The 10,762-nt window shown below is 41.6% G+C and overlaps 1 protein-coding gene across 1 annotated transcript; it reads right to left on the minus strand.

Moving 5' to 3' along the window:
- Window positions 1-1,630: 1,630 nt before the first annotated feature.
- On the minus strand, window positions 1,631-6,335 carry LOC117478921 (chondroitin sulfate synthase 3-like). Its single transcript, XM_034125884.1, has 3 exons — window positions 5,783-6,335; window positions 4,397-4,680; window positions 1,631-3,975 (listed from the first exon to the last, which is right to left on the minus strand). Exons 1-3 carry the CDS (start codon window positions 6,333-6,335, stop codon window positions 2,413-2,415), a joined length of 2,400 nt encoding a protein of 799 aa, XP_033981775.1. The 3' UTR covers window positions 1,631-2,412.
- Window positions 6,336-10,762: the final 4,427 nt, after the last annotated feature.

The raw sequence follows: 10,762 nt of genomic DNA on the forward strand, positions 1-10,762 counted from the left end.
GGAAGATGTTCAGTGACTCTCGAGAACAAAATGACTAATCAATATGGGCTATTCAAGTGTTGTTCTGCCTACTTGAGCTCAAAGCAAAAAATTACCTCTTGGACTGAAACACAAGTTGTAGTACCACCGATTGGACACTAGGTCGACTGTAAATAAGCGTTTTTTTTGCGTGATTCAACTTCAGAGGACAACCAAATTCTAATAGCCTTTCTTTAATCACTTTAACGTTGTAAAATGCCCTAAAAGCTGAATCCTGATTTGTGTTTTTTCCGTCTTCCATTCATTTGAATAAGCAGAGAATGGCTGCTGTATAGATGAGCTGAATGGAGGAGGGGCTTAAGGGGCAACGAGGGTGCACATGCTCTATGGGCCTGTTTTAGTTTTAAAGACTCAGGCCATTTTGGCTTCAGGCTCCACTGGGCAACTTTTATAGGAATAAACAGGGACTCGCCTCCATTGCTGTATCCAGTTCTCTTTTAACAACCATTGTTCAAGTGCAACTTTTTGGCCATGACCTAGGTAACGTAAGGCAACACAGACTCTGCTGAAACCAGTTCTTTGAGGCCTGGCATGGCGTGTTGGGGCCTTTAGAGTGCCTTAAAAAAAACGATTTTGTTGTCAAGCATCTTAAGAGTGCAACACAGAAGATTCTTACCATTCAACACTTTCTAAGACATGTTTGATTCAATCAGACAATAGTGAGCAGTCAGGTAGGCATTACATTTGAAAATCAAAGGTTAAAGCCAATGGCATAGTGATGATAGCTGCTATTAAAGGAAACATTCTATCAGCTGTCCACTGGAGTTACATTTTGATGAATGGAAGAAATTAGCCAGGACAGTCTTGAGCGGCTGAAGGGTTAGGCATTAGTAAAGAAAATAAAACAACTACTTGACTGAAATTAGAGAAGTAGAGAACATGCTAAATAATGTTAGCAAAGTAGTACAACAGGAATCATTTGGGCAGGGACAGTAAGCAGCCGTAGCTTCAGGTGAGTAGAAAGGAACTTCTCATTAGCCGCTTTCACACCAAGTACTTTGCCGTACTTAGTTCACTTCCCAGCACTTAGTTCCCCCATGGAACTAAAGAGCAGATCGCGTTCACACCGGAATAAGTTCCCTGAGGAAAGATTACGCAAATGAAGCCGCTGACGTCACTTCTTCTTCTTCTGCTTTGGGTTTACGGGGCGTGGTTTGCAATTCGCCCAGCCAATCAGAAATTGGAACTTTTTTCTCCCCAGGAAAGTACCACCTCTCTAGCAGGGACTGAAAAGGGGGGAAAAGTTCTCATGAACTAAGTTCTCTTTTTGGTGTGAACGCAAAATCCCAGGAACTATCGGAACTAAAAGGCAAAAGTACGGGGAAAAGTACTCCGGTGTGAAAGCGCCTAATGAAGATTGACTTTTTTTCACACACATAAACACTTACAGATTGTATCGTTGCAGTCCATGCTGCTTCTCGTGGCACAGCAACCATATTCCACATTCACAAGACTCTATAGCGCAGAGTATTCATGTCACTGGTTAACTGCTAATAAGCAATATCAATTACAATACTTGCAATCACCATCGTCAGGTATTTTGGGTGATACAGCTTGTTCTTTGGTCATTGTTCAAAAACCAAAGCTTGGGACTTCTCAAAGTAGGTAATTTATACATGTTATATAAATCAGCGGTTCCCAACCTTTTTCAACTCAGGGCCCACTTAAGAATCTAAAAAATGTTCGCGGCCCACATTCAACCATTAACAATACGGAGGCTAAATAAAGTTCTGATTGGTCAATTCAGAACATGTGACACGTTGTTAGTCCAGTAGTACAGAGCGCTGTCAAGGACTGTAATGACTAAGGAGGATCAAGAAAGAGAAAGTAAAATATGTTAAAATTAAATTAAATCTTAATAATGAATTGTTTCCACACAAATCATAATGTTTTGCAAATTATTTGGCGGCCCACTTGCAATGCGTTCCCACAGGTTGGGAACCGCTCATATAAATGTTAAGAGAGTTAGTTACCCTCTAAATCAATCCCTAAGAGCTGGACGGTTACAAAGCTATACGTTTGCATCATTGGCACAGCAGTTAACAAATCAATAATTCTGAAACTAACAACACATTTGGATTTAGTCCATGATTTCCTTAGTTGGTTTAGAACTGGTTAAGGTAGAGGACACTTGTCTTATGAAGGCTTCCAACATCTGGACACAGCAATCCCATACTTGGTTACCTCTGGTTTCTTCCCTGCTGTGTCGTCAGTTTGGATTTGTGTGGCCTTACTGGATTGGTCCATTTCAGTTTCCTGCACTTTCTGGATCAGATTGTCCAGGCTACAAAGAGCTGTGATCCACTGTCACACCACAACATGCGTCCCAGCAGACTGAGCTACACCTGTGTTGAGTCCAGGAGGGCTGAAGGGTCAGGATGCGGTTCTGTTGTAGCCCGTCTCTACGTGTTTCTCCAGCCACAGCTCTGCTAACTGCATTGTCGATGCAAACGTACTTGCTCTCGACCCAAGGCACATCTTGTATTGCTTCTGCTCAAGACTTGTGTTGCAGTGGACAGGATGATAAAGGTGAACAATTCCTGGTTCTTGACTGCGTAACACTTTCAACCCAGAATTAATCACTTTCGTGTACAAGTCTACGTCTTCCAATCCCCAGCCTAATATCGAGGTGTCGAAACCTCCGGCTTTTATTAAATCACTCTTGAAAACACAGGTGATTCCAAATCCGTAATCCCGCCAGAAACCACTTTTCTTGGTCAGCACAAATTTGTTTTCTCTCGGGGCCTTCTCAGAGTACACTATCTTGGGGTTGTACTGACTAAAGACAACAGGGAAGTAGACTTGTTTCCCTTGGACAGCATTTTCTCTGCAACGCTGCAAGGCATCCCCACTGAAGATGAGATCAACATCGCAGAAGAAGAGTAAGGAGTCGTTATCCAGCTGCGAGGACCCCAGCTCAAGAGCAAGGCCTCGTGAGAAGTTGCCTGTCATGGGGATGATTGACAGGTCAGCTTTGGGATACTTCCTGCTGTAGTCTTTGATTAACGGAGCGTGTTTTTCGATGTTCTCATTGTCTACCAGAATGATGGAGAGCTTAACATTTTGTTTAGGTATCAAACACACTTTCTCAAAGTTCTCCATAAAGCGGACAAAGTTCTCGTAGCGACCTGATAATGGGACGAGGATGTTGACTTTTCTTTGGCTCTGCTCCCACATCTCCCTGTTTGATTCGTAGACCTGGAAAGGTGACAGAAACTTCAGCGAGTTGGACAGGAAAGACAGGGATTGTGACTCAGAGTTGATGGCGGCGACGAGTTCAGATACGTCTAACTCTTCAGTTTCAGTGAAGAAGGGACGACTGAACGACTGCTGAAGGTAAGCGTGTCGTCTCACAGGCACTGTTATCTTACGTCCCTTGTGTTTCTTGTAGAGAAGCAGTAAGTCTATGATGTATTCTGCGCCATGCATCGGATCCACCCTGTAATAGCCGTACTGGATCTCCTTAAAGTCAATTACACGGCCGCGTGTTTTGGAATTCTCGTTAATCATTTCCATGACCTGGCGTATAACGTCTTCCATTGCAGTACGAAGCAAGTTGCCAAGGCTCTGCCGGGCCACTTTGTTCTCGGCAGCAGAATAAATGTGGCGACTAGTCAGGAAATCCCACTCAATGACATCATTCCTATCGCCTGGTTTAAAGCGCATGTAGGAAGGAGGGGAGCCCAGCTGTTGGTCCTCCCACAGCACTTCACTATCACTCAGGTGACTCATCATCAGGCCCTCCCGGTGCAGCAGGATGCTTTGGTAACACAGTCTGGAGATCTCCCGGCTCATCATGAAGCTGTGCAGACGGTACTGGTAGGCCGGCTTCTTGTTGGGGTGGAGTGTAATGGCGTTGTGGATCTTGCTGCTGTGAAGTTCTTCAATGAAACCTCTCTTGTTGTGTTCATAGTTCTCGTAGAAGAGCTGCTGCATCTGTGGAAAGAAAGGGTAAGAGCATGGATCATGTCCTAGTACCACAATAACTCTCTAACTGTCATAAGGCCTAATGTTTTTCCAAGTCCATATAAACCACTGCACAGGCAATAAAACTGAGCTTTGTTGTGGACTGGCATGCGATGATTTGACATCCCCAAATAAGCAAAACAAAATAAGTTGTCATGCTTTTAGATTGAATGAGATATCTAATATCTAACTGGTACTGAAAACTGTTTATAAGAAGGATATTATAAACCTGTAAAGTTTACCAAAGTTAATAACGTAAATGTCCCCAATGCAGGACAAATAAATAAAGGATTTCTGATAACTGAATCCAGCAATACTAACCATACTTCCGGTCACTGAATATTGACTTTATGACAATGAATTTCCCTGAAAGAACCGCCTCAGTTCTTACCTCATACGACCACACACACTGTGTTCCTCCAAAGCGTCGCACACAGCGGCCAATCTCCACATCCTCGTGGGTGGTGTACATCTCCCTCAGACAGGTGCTGATGTGAGGGACCATCCTGCGGAGAACCTCTCGACTGAATATCATCCCGGGGCCCCCCATGCAGAAGTTCTCTCCGGGCTCCAGAGCCAGGCGACCCAGCTCCTCGGCCATGCCCAGGCCCGTCTGGCCCAGGTACTGAGGCTTGCTGCTGTTCAGGGAGCGCAGGAACGCCTCCAGCTTCTCACCTGCAGGAGGGTCAAAGTGGAACAGATGAGTTGGTTTAAAACGTATAGATAAGATACGTTTATAAGTTATGCCAAACGTATTAACTCAATAAATGGGTGATTGGCTATTGGTTACACAAGCCAAAAAATCGTTATGACATCATAAAAGTGGCCAAAATCTGATCAGCTCATTTTCAGACAGGTTTTTATATAAATGGATCAGGGCAAAAAGAGAGAGAATCTTTGTTCCTGAAACTTTCAGAATCTCTTTACACAGAGGGGACACATGTTTATGTAGAAGAGACATGAAGAAGTGGATTTTGCATAATAGGTGACCTTTGAAAGGAAATAAGAAACTAAGACAATTTTGAACAAATCATGAACAAAACTATGCCAGGCTTAGTAAATAAATCATCCACACAAAAGCTTCCTTTCCTAAAACACAGCTCTGTGTTTGTCTAACCTGTTGGTTTGTTTCAAACCCATAGTCTCTGTCTCACTGCTCCTGCGTACATGGGCCATGTTCTGAGATATCATCAATTAACTTGGTGAATATAATGTAACTATTGCTAATGGTGACCATAACTTCTACTGTAAAACGTCAGTATCAAAACTGAGTTTTAAACTTGGTTAGATTGGCCAATAAGCAGTCATGTATTAGTCTTAGCTAATTCAGTCAAAATCAGATGAGGGCCCTACTGTGTTTGCTGTAATTTGGTCTAACACATTTGGAATAGGCATCATGTAGGTTTTTGACACAGGGCCATAAACAACACTAATGCAATGCAAAACAGCCATTGAGGCCCTTAACATTAGAATCTGGGCTTCGCCTGACTTATTCTGACTAAAGACCTGCATTTATCTCACACACACACACACACACACACACACACACACACACACACACACACACACACACACACACACACACACACACACACACACACACACACACACACACACACACACACACACACACACACACACACACACACACACACACACACACACACACACACACACACACACACACACACACACACACACACACACACCACACACCACACACACACACACACACACACACACACACACACTTTGTATTCACTCCCAAAATATTCACCTCTTATGTAAACGTCATCATCTGCCCGCATGAACCACTCATATTTATCCAGGTAGTGGTCGTGGATGTATTTCAGCATCATGAATGACTTCTTCTGTGGAGGGTACGAGTCGTCCACACCTGCCAGCGAGACCACGGGCACGGGGACAGGTAAGTGGATGGACCCGGATCCCTCGCTGGAGAAAAACTCCACTTTCCCGGGGATGGAGCTCACCCAGGTCTGGTAGGCAGCCACGGTTCGGGTATCCAGATACTTCTTGGCTGTCATGACGCCGACATAAAGGAACCGTTTCGGCCTGCCTGTGGTTCTCCCCCCGGTGCTGTTGCCCGGACTGGATGTCCTGTCCTCCTCCGGGCTGAGCTGTGGGCTTTCCCCGGGGATGAAGGGACCTTTCCCGGCGGAGGAATCACTGTGACTATGGTACAAACACACGGGAGATTTCTTCCCTTTACTCTCCAGAACTTGAGGTACAAAGAGCCACGTAGAAGCGGTGAATCCGAGAAACACGCCGAAAATAACGGTCACCAACGGTCTCCTAGGTTTCACAGCCATTGCTGCTGACTTATGCTCTGTGTATCAATGGTACCGTTGTGTGAGGAGGTGCTGACGTGTATCCAGCATCTCTCTGTGGAGCATTACTGTCCTACCTGATATGGAAAAATACACTTTCCACCTCTTTTAGCGTAAATAAACAAACTGACATTCAGAATAGCCCCGTGCCTGAAGGCTCGCGCGTCCCATTTGAAAACTGCACAGTTCCATTCCGACCGTTAGCGACTACTCACAGTTATCCTCCATAGTTGTTTCCACTTTGATGTCCTAGCATTAGGCTAGTTCAAAAATATCCGTAGGTCTGGACCAAACACTCCCCCCTCTGTACACTCCCACTTTAGTTTACCATCGCAGTCTTCTTAGCAGCGTAATGCCTCTGTGTGTCAGTGACAGCCAGGTATATGTAACCTGAGCTGTGTTCATGAACAGCGAACATTTCCACTCGGAGTTTTCCTTCTTCAGACTAAAAGCCTTGTTAATATAGATCTACTAATATAGATCTACGGAAATGAAGAACTAAAACCTTTTTTTGAGCAGAACCAGTACATTAAGAATGCAAGGGAAAAGTCTGTACACGATAAAAAGCAATAAAGAATTGTTCTAATTCATAATAAATATCACAGAAGGACGTTGGTGCCTTTATTTTTGAAGGGTATTTTGTTGCTCTCATGAAAAGCAGACTTCTGGTCACGTGTCTGTCTGTGTGTAAGGTGCACGAACTACTTATACCAGCAGGTGGCAGCAGAGTTAAAGAAAGTGTTCAACTAAAGGCCATTTTTTTTAAATATAAATACAGAGGTTGAAGAAATCCTGCATTCCTATTGTACTCAAGTAAAACTAGTACGAAAAATCTACTTAAAATACCCCAAATAAAGTACTCATATACTATAGTATGCATTCCACCTGGGGGACACAAAGGGTTAAAGGGAAAAAGTATAGGAAACAGTGATTAAAGATTATAATGATGGTTTTCAAAACGCCTCACACACACAAGTCCTTGCCATGCCAACATACAGTCTGGAGGAGCCCGACTTCCTGGTGGGGTATTGCGGCGTCTTCAGTGTGCACACTCTTTATTGTGTCCGTTACTCACCGTTTGAAGCAGTTGTTCCTTTAATCTCTTGTTCCTTTGCCGTTTGTTTGCTGCATGTAGTTGTTAAAAATAGTCCCTGTGAGCAGACTAGAGCCGTTAGTTAAAATCATAGACTGTATATAAAATGCACATAGTCAACACATTAGTGTGTCCACTGTCCTGCCCAATCATGGTTGAGTTATTTAAAATGTATCATTTTTCAACTGTCCAACTGTCCATCAAATATCCAAACTGCCCTTTCACCTCTGGCTGGTGTGGAGGATGGCTGTGTCAGCGGAGGAGAGTCTAACACTAGGTAAGTTATTACAGAAACAAAACGTTTTTAACAAAGTGAGCAGATATATTGTCATAATGTGAGCAAGCTAGGGGTCTAAATAAATATTTTTTTAACTTAAATAAATATGTTTTGCCAATGTTGAACAGCTAAATATTGTTTGAGTTCAGCTGCCTGGATGACAATTATTTTCCTTTAGGCCCATCTTCTTTTATTATTATATTTATTTTAATTTTAACTTAATTTAGCTTACTCTTTTCTGTGACCATCATTCTTCAATCGGCATTATATAGATAGCATTAGCAGCTATATGTTTAATGCTATTTAGCTACTTTGGCTAGGTTTCATTGTTCGGCCAGATGTGGCCAGATGTGGCGGGAAAGTGAGAGTGAGAAGACCGACAGAGGCTGCATTAATATAGTCTCTTACAGTGCAAATAAGTAACTCGGCACTAAAGTTATTTATTAGTAGTAAGTGTACACTACAGTTTACCTGTTTCTGACTAAAAACATCAGCCACTACTCTATACTTGCAAATATTATATTGTGTAGAAGGGAGATTTCATATCTGCATCTTGTCGCTACGGCAGTTGAGACACAGCGTCACGCACGGCACGTCAGTCAGGCCTTCCCTTCCGACGATTTGATTGGTCGGAAGGGAAGGGCCGGCGGGCTTTCCTTCCGACCAATCAAATCGTTGGAAGGGAAGGCCGGCGGGCTTTCCTTGACATGTCCCTGACACAGCGCACTGCGGGTGTTTTGTGAGTGTAGCGTGCAATACTGTGTTTCACCACAGATTAATTAAGAGGGGCGCTGTTTCAGTCTTTGTAAAATACTCACTGACAACAGCGGAGAGATGTTTTTTAATACAAATAAAAAATATAAAGAAATACCCAGCCTCCAGGAGAAAACGCCACAGGAGGCTGAGCAGAATCTCCCCTGTGCTTCTCTAGAAGTTGTCTTTATGGGTGAAGTTAATTAACTTAAAATGACCATACTGCTTATAATTTATATAAGGTGTGTATTAATGAGTTTAACTAGAAGATGATAGATGATGGCATTTAATTTAATCTGGCATAATATGATTAGTCAACAGGATGAATTTGTTTATTAAATAGTTCTTTAATGGGATTTTAGCCGCAGCGCTACACCTTTTTACATTAGTTAAGTGTTTGCTTATTTTACTTATTGTTCTTTTAATCATGAAAGAGATCAGTTGGTCGTTTTTCCATTTTCCAGTGAAGGCGTTTTTGTTTCATTAGTTTTCTAAAGATCCCATTGTTTATGAGACAACAAGAGAAAGACCCTCGCATATTATGTTACATTTCTGAAACATTGCTTTATTTTCATCTCTTATTGATTTATAATTGAATGTCATTTACTTTAGATGTAAAGAAAACAATCCTGTTATCTAAATGTTAGGATGATGACATTGTCAATCAGACTCAGAATCAGGTTTATTATCGGGTTAAGAAATTGAGTTTGACACCCCAGGCCTAAAATAACTTTTTGAAGTGCTTTTTTTTATGCAAGAATTGAATTGCCAAGATACAATGGAAACAGTTTTCAGTTTGTGAGGGAAGAAATGCAGAGTTTCTGCTTTCCTGATGTCAATGAGGAGCTCGTTCCACCATTCATTCCCACTGACACTTTCCCTCAGCCACAACGCAGACTCTCTGCATCACATTAATGCACACAATGTACACAATATCTGGTCTTTTATTATTACTGCACATATTTTATTCCATTCTATTTCAATGTAAATACTGTTTTTTTTATTTTACTATATTTTTGTGTTATTTTTAATGTTATTATATTTTTCATGAAATAGTTGTGTTATTTTTGGTTTTTATGTATGCACCACACACCAAGCCAAATTCCTCGTACGTATCAACCTACCTGGTAATAAAACTGATTCTGATTCTGATTTCGGAGCCAGGATAGTGTGTTTTTGGGGGTTACCTGGGTCCCACTCACAGTGGGAGCAGCAATCTGATTGGCTGATGCCGAGTGAAGTGCACGAGCTGGAGTTTAACAAAGGCCAGCACCAGTGTCTTGAATTGGATTATTGCATTAACTGGCAGCAGAGATGGCAAAAGTACACACATCCTTTACTCAAGCAGAAGAAGTACAGATACTCGTGTTTTAAAAATACTCTGGTAAAAGTAGAAGTACTGACTAAACTTCTTTACTCAAGTAAAAGTAAAGAAGGCTTTGAAATGTACTTAAGTAAAAAGTACCCATAACTACCAGCTGTTTTAAAGAGTACCTGACCTCCCTTTATATTAATAGAACAATAATGTCATTGTTAGCTAATGAATGTTTCCATGCTGAACAACGGCAACATGACAACGTTTTCATTGGTCCCTCTTCTTTAGAGAAGACCAGGAAATGATGGATACACGGATCGTGTTCAAATCAATAGGCACGCAATGACTCTTAATAATAATGATCACGCCACCAAACACACATTCAAACTAAAGGAACCAGCCTGTTTGGAAAATGTAAGAAGTAGAAAGTACAGGTATTTGGGTTCAAAATGTAACAAGTAGAAAGTACAGGTATTTGTGTTCAAAATGTAAGAAGTAGAAAGTACAGGTATTTGTGTTCAACATGTAAGAAGTAGAAAGTACAGGTATTTGTGTTCAAAATGTAGGAAGTAGAAAGTACAGGTATTTGGGTTCAAAATGTAACAAGTAGAAAGTACAGGTATTTGTGTTCAAAATGTAACAAGTAGAAAGTACAGGTATTTGTGTTCAAAATGTAGGAAGTAGAAAGTACAGGTATTTGTGTTCAAAATGTAACAAGTAGAAAGTACAGGTATTTGTGTTCAAAATGTAGGAAGTAGAAAGTACAGGTATTTGGGTTCAAAATGTAACAAGTAGAAAGTACAGGTATTTGTGTTCAAAATGTAACAAGTAGAAAGTACAGGTATTTGTGTTCAAAATGTAACAAGTAGAAAGTACAGGTATTTGGGTTCAAAATGTAACAAGTAGAAAGTACAGGTATTTGTGTTCAAAATGTAAGAAGTAGAAAGTACAGGTATTTGTGTTCAACTTGT

The sequence above is a fragment of the Trematomus bernacchii genome, unplaced genomic scaffold (assembly GCF_902827165.1).
Source record: "Trematomus bernacchii unplaced genomic scaffold, fTreBer1.1, whole genome shotgun sequence".
In the NCBI taxonomy this organism is placed as follows: Eukaryota; Metazoa; Chordata; class Actinopteri; order Perciformes; family Nototheniidae; genus Trematomus; species Trematomus bernacchii.